Source organism: Periplaneta americana, chromosome 4, assembly GCF_040183065.1.
Source record: "Periplaneta americana isolate PAMFEO1 chromosome 4, P.americana_PAMFEO1_priV1, whole genome shotgun sequence".
Classification (NCBI taxonomy): domain Eukaryota; kingdom Metazoa; phylum Arthropoda; class Insecta; order Blattodea; family Blattidae; genus Periplaneta; species Periplaneta americana.
The window spans coordinates 95,205,927-95,223,750 of NC_091120.1; the positions used below are offsets into that span (position 1 = coordinate 95,205,927).

General features: G+C 34.7%; 1 protein-coding gene across 4 annotated transcripts in view; it reads right to left on the reverse strand.

Moving 5' to 3' along the window:
* LOC138698063 (hypoxia-inducible factor 1-alpha-like) overlaps positions 1-17,824 on the reverse strand; it is a 512,524-nt gene that overhangs the window by 236,855 nt on the left and 257,845 nt on the right. For all 4 annotated transcript variants that reach the window (XM_069823756.1, XM_069823755.1, XM_069823754.1 and 1 more), the window contains exon 6: positions 11,377-11,483. In XM_069823756.1, coding sequence (XP_069679857.1) covers positions 11,377-11,483 — 107 coding nt within the window. The remainder of the gene's footprint in view (positions 1-11,376; positions 11,484-17,824) is intronic.

Sequence of the window (17,824 nt, forward strand, 5' to 3'; positions counted from 1 at the left end):
TATATGTGTTTCTATAATATTTATTATCATTAGTTATATTAACTTCATATCTATTTGATGAGCAATTAAACGACATGTTTATGACCTGACAGGCATAATAATTCAACATTTGTTAGCTTTAGTTCTTCCACAAACAGATGACAAACACAAGTACACAACTCATAGCATACTGTGTGTTCAGTTGTCTACTTGTTGACATTACAGTAATGTTCAGTGATTAAATATGAAATCAAAAGAATAAATAAACATGCAAATCAAAAAGTACATATACTTAATTCACAATCTTAGTAAAAGACTGGTATTTTATTTTGATTCCATTAAACAATTAATTTGGACGAAATACAAAATTCTTTGCCAATGAATCTCGTGGATATTAATAAATACCGCATATACAGTATTATTGTATCCCAAAGCAATTTATATTCAGATTCGAACAAAGAGCCCTTAAGCATGCATGCATTCCACGGAATCTCTACAATTTAATTTCTTCTTCGTTATCAGCCAATACTATTCAAATTGAATCAAATTTTCAAAAAACAAAACCTATAGCGTTAAATTGTGGCGTAGCACAGGGTTCTCCATTATCACCCATATTATTTAATTTGGCAATCAATCATGTGATGCAAAATCTGACAGATTATGATATTTCTACTAAATATGGCTATTCTTTATCAGATCAACTACCTCATTTGTCTGCGCTAGCCTTCGCTGATGATCTTGCTTTAATTGGTAGCACTAAAGCAAATGCTACATCGCTTGTTGATTTAGCTGAAAGTAGCTTAACTGAAATTGGTCGTCACATAAATCCAGCTAAAAGCAAGGCAATAGTTTTACAAAAGGGCAAGCTCAGTGCAGATGACATTATCTCTTTACAAGGGTTATTTCTTCGTTGCATGATAAAAGTGAGCGTATCCGATATCTCGGAATAGATTTCACAGACAAAATCTCCTTTAATAAAAACAAGACTATAAAAAAACTTATCTTCAGACTTGGATGGACTCGTCCGAACAAAATTATTAAAATCAGACCAGAAATTAAAAATCATAAACGAATATATATGGCCTGGTTTGATTTACCCTCTACAATGTGCTCCATTACCTCAGTTATCAGATACGTTCTTACGAGATCTTGACAAAATTATTAGAAGTGCTGTGAAGGAAATTATGATGCTGCCCGATGATATGCCAAATTCAATGTTATACACAAGTAAAAAAGTCCGAGGTTTGGGAATTCTTTGTGCAGAGTGGGAGGCCAGCATTCAACATTACAACATCTGTAATCGTCTTCACCGTATTAATGATATGCATCTTAACTTTGTAAGGAACCTGCACCTTGAACAGCAACTGAGTTTACGTAGACTAAACATCAATAAGTCTTCTATTGCTCCCAACACTAAAGGTCGGCAATTGAGGGAGATCTTGCGGAACAGAAGTTTTGAATCATGGTGTAAATTACCTCATAAGGGCAAAGGTGTTATCCTGTATTCTGAGTGCCCCAAGGCAAATTCCTGGATGTCATCAAAAGCAAATTTATCAATTTCAGAATACATCAATGCAGTTAAAATGTCCAGCAATCTATCTGCGGTTAGATCTGTGCCCGGCAGAAGTTTCAACACAACCCATTGTCGCCATCCTGGCTGCAACGAGATGGAAACTCTTGGTCACGTGTTGGGATTCTGTCGAAAAACGGAGCTACTGCGCAACAATCGACATCATAAGGCCAGGACCGGTATTGCTGATGTCCTCAAGCATCGTGGAAGGGAGGTACACGAAGAGGTCCACTGCGTTTCATCCTTAGATTCGAACAGAAAAGCAGATATTGTAGCCATCCACAGGACTCAATCTAAGGGATTAGTCCTTGATCCTGCAATCCGGTTCGAGAGGGATGCCCTACAGGCACAACACGTTGATGAGGAGAAGAAATCCATTTATGAGTCCTGCATCCCTTATCTAAGTGAGAAATATAACATTCCCACTAGTCAGTGGAGTATTTCTGGTCTTTTGTTTGGTGCACATGGCACACTCCCTAAATTCACATGTGATATTTTAAAAGCACTCAGACTCCGATTTTTTGAAATTCAAAAAATTTTGTTGCATATTCTTAAGGATTCAATCCAAATATTACATTACCATTTATATTTTGGCCATTGATGATTCTGTTGGGTTTGCATTTCTCTGAATTTTTTACTAAACACTTCCTGTCTTTCTAAATTATTCTGTAGTGCTTTTATTCTGGATCTTTATGGTCACCCTCATTGAGGGCAGATTATTTTCTTTAATAAATATTTATACATACAAATTTTACAAATAAAAAGGCTAAGAAAAAATTATATTAATAAATAATAAAACTAATTGATTACTCGTATATTTATAACAATGGAAACTAATCACAAAGTGACTTGCAACCCAAACAGTGACTAGTGAACAGTGGACCCTTCAGTGTTAACCCAGACAGCATCCCAAACTATTACATTAGAAAAGTGACCATCATTCCTGGAGTGGCTAACTGGGAACTGCTTGACAAGCCACCCTGCATAGTCAGGAGGTCCTTGCCCTTCACGGGATTTCGTGGCTAATTCTTAATTCTTAATATTTATATTCTAGAGTGTGATCGACTTTTACTGTGTGTTTCAATGAATAAAGAATTAATTTGAGAGCTCCTTAGATCGTATATTCACTTACTTCATAGCAAGAGCATATAACACATGTTAATTTCACAACTAAGGAATGCATATAAATTATTTTGTGAGGAAAAAAAAAGCAAACGTCTCTTGCAACTAATGAACATGGAGTAATGAAACACTAGCGTAAAATAAACTTTCGTGAAACACAATTTTTATTTGTATTAGTTACAAGCAAATTTATCCATAAGGTATTAATCCATACTTCTATAAAATTTGCTCTAGATACCCTACAAGATAAAGCACTGGTACTAGATTTAAAATTAATCAGAGAAATCGTTCCATTGCCAGGTACAAAGAAAGAAGCAATAAAAATAACACAAAATCGTTAAACATCAGGTAAGAATCTGTGGTGCTACAGCCCACGAAGGGCCAAGACCGACCAGCCGGCTGCTGACCTCACGGCCACATGCCGAAGCAGAGGTGGACGATCATCCAACCAGAATGGAGATATCGTGTGGTTAGCAAGATGAGCCCCCAAGTCGTTATGGCTGGTTTGTGTAACCGGATTTTGCTACCTAACATAGCTCCCCAAGTGCATCACAATGCTGGGTGGGCATTGATCCCATACAATGGCCGAAATTTCATGAGAAAATTTCTTCCCCCATGAAGACTCGAACCAGCAGGCATTCCGTAATGCGAGTCCTAGGCAGGATGCCTTAGATCATGATGCCACGGCGTGGAAGTCAGGTAAGAATAGAAGAAAGTAAATTAGTGTTACCTAACAGTACAACAAATATGCATTTCTAAACGGTTTATAAGAATATTCACGAGGGACAGAAATATGTTTGCCATCATGTAACATTACATCCACAATGCCATACATTATGATGGTAAGAATAATCTTGCCACTGGCTCAGTAGTCTCCCCATGTCTCAGCCAAGCCCTTCCTGTACTTATTTGTCAGCAATAAATTCAAACATGGTTACATAAAATGCGTATGTCTACGAATATAAAACCAATGATAATACTACTGGGTATTTCATACTGCACACAATTAATATCTATTCTTATTCAACAGACGTCAAAAGAGCTCTGGGACTGTTAGACAGAGATTGTTTCTCCCCAATACTTTCTTCACTAAAGAAGTTGCAGGCAAAACTTCAATAACCATTCATAAACAAAACAAATCTGATGTAAAATCACTTTTGGTCTGCAGCATTTATTTTGCACATATTTTTTTTCTTGGGAACACTTAAACCAATATGGAGACTAATACTTGGACTAGTTCAGAGCAATACGGACTATGTAAAATGTACGAAATAAACGAAGACATCTTCGAATCCTAAGAATGTCAAAGCAGCAAACTATCTACTGCCAACTTTCCATGATTATGTTAATTGAATACAGCTGCCATGGATATTATTGCCAATTTTATCTTCATTCTCATCCCCACTTTGTTGCTACCATTGATATAATAATAATAATAATAGTAATAATAATAATAATAATAATAATAATAATAATAAAAAACCCACCATAGCCTGTCCCATGTCGAGTTGAGAAAGTGTGAGAGGGAGGAGTAACAACCTTGTTAAAAAACCTGAGTTCAGCTGGTCTGGCTGATAGTACCCTGTGAGGGCTCCTGTCAAGGGTTACAGATACTGCTGCCTTGCAGTTAGACGTTGGCTCGTCAAAGGCTAAAGGTAGAAAACCTTGAATAAAAACTATCTGGTCCTCCAGGTTGGGGGTTGTAGCGATAGGTCAGCTCCAGTCTCGGAAAACTAACTTACGGAGATATAAGTATTTAATAAAGATTAAAGAATGAAAATCGAAAACAGAAATGTTACAGAAAGGAAGGCAATATCTTTTTCTAAATAGCGTCCTATGGAATAAACACATTACCAAAAGAAGAAAACAAAATATATTATTTACTTACTTACTGACTTTTAAGGAACCCGCAGGTTCATTGCCACCCTCACATAAGCCCGCCATTGGTCCTATCCTGAACAAGATTAATCCAGTCTCTATCATCATATCCCATCTCCCTTACATCCATTTTAATATTATTCTCCCATCTACGTCTCGACCTCCCCAAAGGTATTGTTCCCTCCGGCCTCCCAACTAACACTCTATATCCATTTCTGGATTCGCCCATACGTGCTACATGCCCTGCCCATCTCAAACGTCTAGATTTAATGTTCCTAATTGTGTCAGGTGAAGAATACAATGCGTGCAGTTCGTGTTGTGTAACTTTCTCCATTCTCCTGTAACTTCATCCCTCTTAGCCCCAAATATTTTCCTAAAGCACCTTATTCTCAAACACCCTTATGTCAGGTGAAGAATACAATGCGTGCAGTTCGTGTTGTGTAACTTTCTCCATTCTCCTGTAACTTCATCCCTCTTAGCCCAAAATATTTTCCTAAAGCACCTTATTCTCAAACACCCTTAACCTATGCTCCTCTCTCAAAGTGAGAATCCAAGTATCACAACCATAAAGAACAACCGGTAATGTAACTGTTTTATAAATTCTAACTTTCAGATTTTTTGACAGCAGACTGGATGATAAAAGCTTCTCAACCGAATAATAACAGGCATTTCCCATATTTATTCTGTGTTTAATTTCCTCCCGAGTATCATTTATATTTGTTACTGCTGCTCCCAGGTATTTGAATTTTTCCACCTCTTCAAAGGATAAATTTCCAATTTTTATATTTCCATTTCGTACAAAGGGAGGAGAGGAAATTATTGGCGATGGGAATGAACTTTCGGAGGAGAATAAACAGGACATCAAGAATAGAAAGAATCAGACATGAAATAATTCGAGAAAAAATGGATGTAACACAAACTATAGTGGAGGAAATTGGGACAAAGCAACTCTTATGGTTTGAGCATGTAAAGTGAATGGAGGGCAGGCGACTTCCTAAGAGAATGATTGAACTGGAAACCCATTGGAAAGAAAAGAAAAGGAAGACCACGGAAAACATGACACAATGGTATAGTCATTTATAGACGAAGAAATGAAGAATAGAGATATTCTTGAAAATCTATGGAAAGACAGGAAAGTTTAGAGATAGGATGTAGCAATGCATCAAATAACCGCGTATGTAATAATAATAATAATAATAATAATAATAATAATGCCGATAATAGTAGCAGTAATAACAATAACAATAACAATAATAATAATAATAATAATAATAATAATAATAATAACAACAATAATAGTAGTAATGCTTGTGCTCTTATCATCATCATCATCTTTAATTTTCAAAAAAGCTTAGTTGACAGAGCAGCTGGTGATGGATTGGAAGGTCCAGGGTTCGATGACGGGATTTTTTCCTTGCCAAACTTCCATAACGGTCCCAAGGTTCTCTCAGCCTCCTATCAAATTGAGTACCAGGTCTTTCCCAGGGGTAAAAGGCGGTCGGAGCATTGTGCTAACCACACCATCTCATTCTAGAACCGAGGTCAAGATAGCATGGGGCCTACCTCCATGTCCCCACCCCAAGTGTCTTCATGGCATGCGAAGGGGTCACCTTTGCACGTTAAAGAAACTAATTCAAGCTCATGTCATAAATCACGTAATCCAATACTCCATTCAATCTGACGTAATAATAAGAACCAATATTAACTATGTTCTAAAGCACATACTGAACACTACCAGTTCAAAACCAGACATGCTACTAATTACTATATAGTTACAGTTTACAGTGTCATGCTGCACCCTAATAATTAAATTACATTGTTAATGAGGTCGACAGTCCATAGAGGGCCAGTGCATACCAGCCGATTGCTGGTGTCATGTCCACATGCTTCAGAAGAATTGAACGATCATTCAACAAGCACAGGAGTAAAGTGTTGTTAGCACAATGATTCCCCCAGTCATTACAACAGGCTTGTAGAACCGGATTTCACTACTTACTGTAGCTCTCACAAATTTATCAAGCTACTGGGTGGACACCAGTCCCATATAATGACTGAAATTTTATGAGAAAATGTAACATATTGCCGAAATGTCAAAGCAGAAGTTCCTCAGTCTTGAATGAAAATTTATATGACATATCTAAGAAACTACAGATACGAAAAAAAACGAATGATGATGATGATGATGATGATGATGATAAATAAATAATAGCCATTTACCTCTGAATAACCGAAATTATTGTTCTAAAACCAAAAACTTCTTCCTACGTCTCTTATCTACTTATCTTACCGCTTGAAAGACATTCATATACCCTACTAAACCTTCAATTTGAGTAAATGTTTAATGTGTGAAGAAAGATAAAAGTTATTACACTACATTGTTTACTTTCTAATGATTTCACAGATTATAGTTATCAAGTAAATTGACATAAGTGTGTATTTCTCTATTACACATTAATACGCTCATAACAACATTTTAATAGTCTGAACCCCAATATATATAATTTCATGTTATGACCCACTTTCTACAGTATATACATATTCAATGTCAATCAATTTTACACATAATTTCTAAATTCCCCCTCTGCTTCACAATAAAAGCCTAATAGGTATGATGTGAAGACCAAAGGCAACAGGTTTGCATATGCCTGTACCTCTATTTCAAATTCCACAAACAGGTGTCAAATAGATCATTTAATACACAATTTAACACTCAGATCATTGATATGTACAACTATCACTTAACCTTTGAAGAACTAAGTCTCTCTACAATAACATTTTGCTTTTTCATACACGATGTATATCAAGAGAAAATGTTGTAATGGTGGAGGGATAAAAGAGGGATTTGTATTTTTAAATATTCCACACTGCACTACGAATTAGAAAACATCAAGATGTATAAAAGTTTTAAGTATAAATTACAGAGTAGATGTCACCATAATGTAATATTATTTGCATAAAGGCGTTGGAGAGGATGAAATAAAGACTGCCCAAATAGAACTCTTACTCTCTTATATATGGTTAACACAGCAAAGGCAAAATGCCCTATGCAATCTACTTTTCAAATAATGTTCCCCACAAAAGAAATTTAAAATATTTGTATAATATCCTCAGAGATCTACAAAGTGTTGTCATCATAATGTTTTTGAATACACGTGAGAAAATGTTTTTAATACTAATAAAAGGCAAAATCAACTGGAAGAGGGGGAGGGAGACGAAAACAGTACAACATAATATCAAGAGTAAATTATGAGATACGAAAACTCAATTTAGATCCAATGATAAAACATGTTCAGGCCAATTTGTTCTCAGCCTTATAGATCAAACTGTTACTTTTAATATTCGTAAGAATTGTCAATAACATTTGCAATCATATTTTCAATGACCACGAATGTAATATAATGAGTCCCTGTGAACTTTCCCTTGTATTTCTGTCAGCCAACTAGTGGCAGGTCCTGCCAGCTACAGCCACTGCTTGCATCTGCAAACTCACAACACTTCGCCAGATCAAAATTTACATACATAATTTACACTAATAATATTCAGTATTTACCCTCCTCACAGCAGCTGCTGGAAGTATTGCCCATCTTGTGCAATACATAATTCCTAGAACTTGCTTCATTAAGCCCATTCATTAAATTTAGAATTGGGCAGTCAGAAAATTTACATCTAAAGTTTTCCCTTGTTTTTCCACATTATTTCTTTTTCCGTATGTATAATTTCAAAAGTGAACATTCCAGTTTTATGACTAACCATTAAAGATAGCAATTCGACTATTCTCACAAAGTTCGTCTCCCCTTATCTGCATGGCTGGTGAATCCCCTAATCTTAGTTTATGTCATCACACCTGACAGGTGTTTATGTTATCCTTCAAGCAGCAGCTCTTTTTGTGTACGTGCCAAGAGAGCAAATGAGAGATAGAGAGATATCACCAATTGAAAGCTGCATGGTTGGTGATTCCCCATCCCCCAAAATTATCTGTGCCATTCTGTAGTCTGTCCTTGGCAGCCAGTAAAGCATGCAGTGACTTAGTTAAGAATAAGTACAGTTTTTATGTTTTTTTGTTTTGCAATGGTTACATATTCAATGCGTGAACATTGCATATATTTTGAAAATGTAGGCCTACATTCAGAAAAAGAAATTGTTCAGAAGAACAAGGAAAAACTTTAGACATAAATCCAGTTCTGTGTAGAAAAACATTACTAAATTTAATGTATAAGTTCTGTGAATGACGTGAATTATGCATTACATAAGATGCATAACACTTCCAGCAGCTACTGTAAGAAGGGTGAGTACCGAATGTTATTAATATAATATAGTTTACTTAACTTTTAAACTGACAAAGTGCTATGAGTTCGCTGATGCAAGCAATGGTGGTAGTGGAAGGAAAAGGGACCTGCTGCTGGTCAGCCAACAGAAACACCAGATTAGTTCGCTGGGACTCATTGTAAAATATTGCTTAACATAAAAGACTGTATAAGGTACCTGAAATCCCATGTCGAAAAGTGACTTATGCATGATGTTGAGAATATTTAAAATTAAGTTTGTGCACAAGGTCATCAAAAATATAATAGCACTCTTTTGTGTCTAAAACAATAACCGAGAAAACTAATGATAAAAGAATGAGTTCATAGTTTCAATTTCAAAGGCACTATAACTGAAATTGGCAACCTATTCACAGAATTTCATAACGAACTCCACATAGTTAAATATAAAGAAGAATCATAAATTGAAACACTGAATTCCTACTGAACTAGTGCAGAGACTGGTTATTGAATTTTTAACTCCTTATTTAACACACTTTTTCATTTACAGAACTTGTTCAAAGATGATGGAATGACTAGGATGATAGTAAAGCAATTGTAGAATAAGAATGGAAGGAGAAACCAAAGACATCAAAGAAGATCTGTCCTATAGTTGCATGGTCACGACAAATCTCACAGGACCTTGCAACAATTAACACTTGTTATCTTTGGTGGGGAGCTACGGATTAGTTTCCAGAGAGATAATTAGTATTACAGGCAGCATTCCATTATGTCCATATGCCAAATTGGCTCCAGTTATTGCACTTTGAACAGGTATTGCATATGGTATGTACGAAAGTAATAAAGACATGTCCAAAAAGAATATTTAAATAAAGCAAATTTTGTCCTAAGTTTACTTTTTTAACGAATGGGGTGAGGTTGTTTTCAGGAAGTGGAAACTACATCCAGTTGTGCTCAATTTAAAAGTAATATTACAGTGAATGGACAACACTTTATGGTTGACCTTACAGATGGTGTGAGAATGTGATGTTGAAACATGTGTCCAGGTAGGGTTACCATCCATTCGGCAAAAGGAGGACATGTCCTCTTTTTTAATAATTTTATCCTGTCCGGCAGGCATTTCAAAAAAAAATTTTAATGTCCGGCATTTCGCATTTCAACTAGAATTAATATGAATATTGAATAATGTGCGATATTATGCATAGAATATCTAAATAAATGGTGAAAACCTATGAAAGAATTTAACTGCTTTCAATGGTTGAAGCTGGAGCACATAAAAAACATAAAATATGATGACCTATTGACATGCATTGAATTCTTACGCTCTAAAAATGTCACTATTCATAATTCTACGCTATTTTATCAATTTATTCTGCATTGTACAAAGATATCCCAATCAAGTTAATTCTGACAAAGATTTAAGTTTAGATAAACAATGGTGCAAATTTTTCAATTACAACAGTTCTGTGAGCACTGAAACTTTCTCAGAACTCTTAAAAATATTTCAATTCTATTTATTTATCCCAAGTCACAATGTAAGTGCTGAGAGAGTATTTTCCCTAATAACTGCTCAATGGACAAAAGAACGAAATCGCATGCTAGCGGAGACAGTCAGAGGTATCATCATGGTGAAATATAATCTCAACGACATGTCCTGCGAACAGTTCCATAGTTATTTGTTACAAGATATAAATTGGTCCTTTCAGACTCTTGTGCACAAAGTGGGCTCCACCGATAAGTAGGGTACAGATGTAATACTGATCTAGCAACTAGTGAGAAAACTAACTAAGGCGAGCCATTGCTTTTATCTTTAATTTTGTTCCTACCAATTTTTAAAAAGTCCTCCTTTTTTTTCAGCAATGTCCTCTTATTTTAGATTCCATGTCCTCCTATAGAATCTCTTCTCATGGTAACCCTATGTCCAGGTTTCGTTTTCTGCCGAGTGACAGTCCTGACATATTGGATTTTATTTGAAGACAAGCTAGTTAATAATTTGGAACACTCGCAATCATACAAATTTCCAGACTCTATCTAGACACCCGGGAAATTTTCTTCTTCAAGGAAAATTCCCCAAGAGCCCAGATCGGAAATCGAACCCAGGACATCCAGATATTGAAGTCAGCTTGCTGACCACCAAATCACACAGGCAATCAAGAAGTGAATATGAAATATTCCTTTTGAGACGATTATGATGGTAATTTAGTTATTTGCCACTAGAGGACTTTGAGGTTTGATATATGAAAATACTGAAAATAAATTTAAATGAAGTCTTAAAACACAATATTTTTTTTAAATTCCTAATTTGTTGTCCACCCACTGTAAATGCTTCACTGAAGCCTGTGAACAGGAATGGATCGACTCATTTGCTTGATCAATGACTTTCAGTAGTCTACTCTTCCCTATGTAAGTCTTAGTTCAATAGTCAAAACTTGTGAAAACTCAACTGAACAAACACAATAACAATACAGTTAGCAGAAAATCTTCCTCCAACTGCTCTCATTCAAAGAAAATTGTTCATCCGCATGAATGAAAGGATTAAAATAATACAGAGGAACATATACTCACAGCTTTTGAAGCCTTTCTCAACTGCTTCACTGTCAAGTGCATGGTGATATTCATAAACAGATTTTCCCAAAAGTTCTTCTGGATTGTAACCAAGAAATTCTCCAATTCTGAAAAGAGTTTAGCAATGTTAGACTGAATCACGTTTTTACTTTTTACTCTGACAAAAATTTTAAGGCAGTTTTATTTTTATGTATTTAAATGCAGAGTGTGCAGTTAATCATGAGAAAATTTAAACAGTAACTTGTTAAATTAAACAATTTTATTTTGTAATAAAGGTTTTTAAGTTTACAAGAAAAATTATTTCTCGCAAATGTTCCCCCATATATATTTATCATTTATATTAACTAGTTTATTAGATAAGAAAAATAAGCAGCATGTGGAATTAAATATCTATGAATAATATGATAAACATCAATGTTGTCTCATCTTAATTATTCTCAAATTTACCCATTTATAGTAATATACAGCCAAATTTGAGATCAAATTAGACGAGACAAGATTGTTGTTTATCACATTATTGTTGTTGTCTAGTCCGAAGACAGATAGAACCTCAAAAGTGATCCAACAAGGCACCACTTATGAGGCAACTAGGCCAGAAGATAATGGGGTATGTATCGCATTATTCATAGATATTTAATTCCACATACTGTTCATTTCCCTCATCTAATAACTTAATTCCACATACTGCTTATTTCCCTCATCTAATAAACTAGTTAATATAAATGATAAATATTCATAAATGGAGAACATTTGCGTGAAATTATTTTTCTTATAAACTTAAAAATCTTCAGTTTTTTAATTTTATTACAGAATAAAATTGCTTAATTTAACAAGTTACTGTTTAAATCTTTTCGTGATTAACTATAGATCCTGTATTTTAAATACATAAAAATAAAACTGCGATAAAAATTGCGAATTTTTGTGCTCGTTTATATTCATTTTATTATTTCTATCAATTTATTAGGAAGGAAATTTATTATTTTCTAAAACTTTTCAAAACTTTTCTTTCAGTTTGCACGAGCTTCTCATAAGTAGGAGATTAAACTTGATTCCACTTAACATTCAAACAACTGAATCAGTCGGAGCTAAAAGGAATTACAAGTCACTTTTCACAACTTTTCAGGAGAAGCAAAAAACATTCCACTAATAACACAAATATTATATTTTTATGTCATAGAAGACAAAAGAATATTTAAAAGTCTTAGTTCCTTCTTCCACCGTTCGATTCGCATGACATCTGTTGTTCAAATTGTTGCATAAACCAAAACTGCAAATTTTTTGTACTTAGTTCCTTTTAGCTCCGACCGATTCAATTGTACACGTACAGGGTGATTCACGAAGCTTGTGCCATACTCTGGGACATTATGTGGCCTGCACAGGCCACATGCGGGTCTCAAAGACATTTATCGCAGCTCTTGAACTAACACTGTTATTACTACTCTTTTTCTAAGAAATATTTTTAAATTTCTATAATAATATGCAACTGGAGAAAACTTTGGTTACCCTGCATCATTACTGCAATTACAACACGTATTCGTTTTCTTTAAAAAAAGGTAGTGTCATGTCTCATGTGCTTATTAAGTCTTGATGTAATAATGGGTTATAACCGTTTCTATTTTAATAAACATTAAAATAGCACGCATTCAAATTTTGAAAAGTATCCAAACCATTCTCAATCAAGGATAGAAAAACTGAAAATGTTAAAAATATCCGTAATATCTGAACAGAAAATAATGTCCATTATACACAAAAACGAAATGACAGCAAAAGCATCGTACCACTTAGCAGAAATTAAGCCATTTACAAATGCAGAGATTGTTAAGAAGTGCACTCTGGCTGTATATGAAACTATATTTTCTAAATTTCCAAATTCAAAACGAAGTACAGATGAAATAAAACAAATCAACCGGTTCGTATTGATATGATTTTGTAGAAAAGCAGCAGAGTCTGCCCTTTAATTTCAAAATACTAATAATATGTTCAGCGTCAATTCTGTTACTTTATATTGAAATAATAATAATAATAATAATAATAATAATAATAATAATAATAATAATAGATCAACTAATTTAATAATTAAAATCCGCGAATTTTGTTAAGTTTCAACACTGTGAAACATATTGCGGCTCTCGGAAAATTACTATTTCCCACTTTTGGCTCTCCTGTAATTTCTAGTGAGAATAGTGAGAACCACTGCTCTAGGATCTGATTCCTGATATCAGTGTGAAGAAAAAAGTTCATAATTATATATGTACACGTGTCCGATTTTGAATAGTTGTGGATAAAATCAGGTCTTCCTTCCATAACACGCATTCTTGTGAACTTATCTCTGTGGACGTTTGGAACTGCGTGTTTTACAGTACAGCTGATAGCAGCGATTCTCATGGGGGAAGAAATTTTTTCATGAAATTTCGGCCAGTGTATGGGACCGGTGCCCACCCAGCATCGTGATGCACTTGGGGAGCTACGATAGGTAGCAAAATCCGGTTGCGAACACCAGCTATAACGGCTGGGGGGATCATCATGCTAACCACACGATACCTCCATTCTGGTTGGATGATCGTCCACCTCTGCTTCGGCATGTGGGCGTGAGGCCAGCAGCTGGCTAGTCGGTCTAGACCCTTCACGGGCTGTAGCGCCACAGATTATTATTATTATTATTATTATTAATATTATGATAGCAGCAACACAAAGTCTCGTGATATCAGGGTCAGGGTTAGAGATAACGTAATACCAGTAGAACGTTTCTACCTAGCGTCTAAACAGTGGAAGTTAGAATGCGGCATGCACAGTTCACACTCAGGTGACTTCATGTATTGCTGCAGAAGGTGGGGTCTTTGAAAACCGGGTTTAATACAGATTTTTCGGGTGAGTAATAATGTGAATGTTCTTAATGAATTTATAATACACTCAGTACCATTCTAGTAAATAATTTAAATGCTTAAACCTTCATAATTTCCACGTTCATGTTTAACATTCAGGAGGGTACAACTCAATTTAAAAAATATGACATATGTTTATATGAACTTTTTTCGTCACAATGATTTCAGAAATCACATCTTACAGTATGGTATAATCTTCATGAATCACCCTGTATATGCACACAATCCAATTTTAATACACAGGGAAAAATGTATCAGTTTCTTCTAAACTGTGGGATTCCATGGAATTGAGAATATTTCCATTCATCGCTGTCCTTGGTGAGTCCTGATTTCCATTCTCTCCACCAGTCTCATGTACTACAGGTTCAAACCCGAATGAAGACAATGTATTTTCCGGACAAAAAGGTACATACACGAAGTTTGTGGTATAAAAGGAACTTACGATATTCGACCCAAAAATTCGTATATTTGCATGTTATTTTTTACAGACGCAGTAGCTGTATGTCAATAAATTATCTACATGAACTATGAATTTCTCAGTTAATTTAATACAGTCTGATATTATATATGTCTAATTGCATATTTCGCTATAAATTCATCACATTTTCTAAATGTTAACATCCATGTGGTATTTTAAAACGAAATGAAATCTTTATTGTAATTATTGATCTTATTAATTTACAATGGAATGATAGAGAGAAATAGTGACAAGAGAGAGTACATGTGTATCCAGTGCTTTTTTTCTGGAGAAAGTAGTTGTGTAACTCTGAGTAAAATATATTATTATAGCGGACAGGGAGATGACTACTTTCCAGTGCATGGGAATTTCATTGTTTTTAACCTCCTTTGAAAGAGTTACTCCTTACAGGAGCTAGTACTTCTTGTTCCCACTTAGATATATACACATAGTATCTCTTTTTATTCTTGTGGGAAGACTCGGACCTATTTCCCGAAATTTTACAACAAGATTACAACTCACCAACATACACCATCAAAGTTCGCAGCCACTTACGCTGGTGTATCAACAAAGTGTGAGACTGATGAGACTGTGATCTAAACAAGTACTCTTACTTTTCCTACTTCCGAAAGTAGTATCATGTCACATATTCTGTCGCTGCCAAAGATTATAAGCATGGCAAAATGTCATGGTGATTTTAAAATGCAAAATTCTATTAAAATACTAAAATAGGCCTACGAAACTTTTTATGTCCCTTGCAATATTGATATGGACATAGGTAATTTCATACTTCAATATGGGAAATCCCATATAATACGAGACTTTTGGCAAGTCTACTAGGATAAGAGACTGTAACTTGCCTTATCATGTTTCACAAAACTGGACTTCTTTTAACTATTCTATATGAATTTAATTTAGCATGTTGAGAGGTTGAACAGTAATACATTGGGAAACAACATTAAAATGCATGTGAAACAGAAAGATAAGTATAGGATTACTCAAGAAACAATGTATTGAGACCATAATAGTCAGGTCATGTGATCGAACACGTGAAAGAATAGTGATTATGGTGTATGAGAAGTGGAATACTTACACATGATACACTTGTCAGATCATACAATATCTACAGAGACCTCTATTAAGAGCGTAAATCTTATGACATCTTTCATACTGCAATTCAGTTGGCATTGGAAAGTACAAATGGTAGGCTGACAATACACCATAGTTGGTTTGACGATTTTATTGATCAGTAGAGCTCGGAAGTTCATGCCCTAAAACCCTACTGAATATGTGTGCAGCCATGATTAGAAAAAATGGCAGTAAACATACACTAATAATAAATTAATAAAATTGAGTTTTCTGTGACAGTATGAATTAGGATGACCAACTCTCCTGTATTTTTTGAGAACTCCCGTATTTGAGCTATTTTTTTTTTATCCTCCCAGCTCCCATACTGATATTTTAATACTCCTATATTTTTCTTTATCAATCATGATTGCTAATTCTCTAATGTAACCTAATAATAATCACTAATATATTTAGATATAAAATGAGTGAAATGATATTAATATTGATAGTTTAGTAGATACCAATCAACACAGTAATTCTGTTTCGGTGATCCTATAATATTTAGTGTAACGATATTTGCATGTATGATTGTAAAGATTTTTTTTTTTTGCATCGCAAGATAAAAATTAAATGTCTGCGGCATCCTGTTGACAAAATATACAAGTAAGTTAAAACTAAGAAACATGCATATTTTTAAATACTGTACTCAATATTGTGACCTAACTCATATTTGTATTGTAATTATTAAGTAGATAGTTTTATATTATTTAATATAAATCATTCTGTCAATGAATCCTGGTTTCACACCCAAAACATTCCGCTAAAGTTTATTGAGACCATCTCCCGTATTTTTGTGCAGAAGTTGGTCACCCTAGTACGACTACGAAGTGAGTATAAACCTACATGCATTCCTTAGGAGTTGAAAAAAAAAATGATTTTGTGTCTAAAGCCTAGGTCACACTTGGCGATTTTGTAGCAGTGAGTCAACTTGCAATGAGAACTGGCTAGCAAATTCGCTCAGTGAGATAAAAAAAATTCTGAGCGAGAAGAAAATTCGCAGCGAGAAGAGTTAAACTTCTCTCACTGCTAGCTAGTCACATGATACACATGCAGCAACTATTCGCCTTGTGTGACAGCCCAAAACACTGATAGAGAAGGTAATACAGTAAAACCTCGTTAATATGCTCCTGCTTATAACACTATCCTGTTCATTACGCTCCTTTTATATGGTCCCGGGACATTTCATATATAATTATGCATAATTTTATCCTCTTGTAACACTTCCAAATTCCACTTGTAGCACTGTTTTCAGATCAGAAATAAGTAAAAAATTCCGTATAAATTGCGAAACTTATGTTTTAAAAGCATGGTGAAAAAATATGTTGCTGTGACTATATAGAGGGTCATTGCATGACGAGTGCAAGAAATAAATTTCACTCTCTACATGAAAAAAACCCTCTTGTCAGCATTGTTGGAAATTATATTTACCGGTACTTTTTTTTGTATGAAAGGATTTTAATAGTCAAAAGTCTCCCTGTCAATACATTCCTGTCTTTATTTATTTATTTTATTGGATTATTAGTAAGAATAAAAACATTCGAGATTTATATAAGGGTATAAAGGAATTTAAGAACGGATATCAGTCAAGGGTAAACGTGATCAAGGATGAGAATGGTGACTTGCTTGCAGACTCTTCATCAATCCTAAACAGATGGAAAAACTATTTTGCGCAACTACTAAATGTACATAGGCCAAATAGAAATGATCGGGACGATATTGAAATACAAACTGCTGAGCCATTTATACCCGAACCCACGATTTCAGAAGTCGAAATTGCGATAGAAAATCTGAAAAAGTACAAGTCTCCAGGTATCGATCAAATTCCAGCAGAATTAATACAAGAGGGTGGAAGTGCATTATATAGCGAAATTTATAAACTTGTACTTGCTATTTGGGAAAAGGAAATTGTACCAGAACAATGGAAGGAGTCCATAATTGTACCTATTTTTAAAAAGGGGGACAAAACCAACTGTGGTAACTT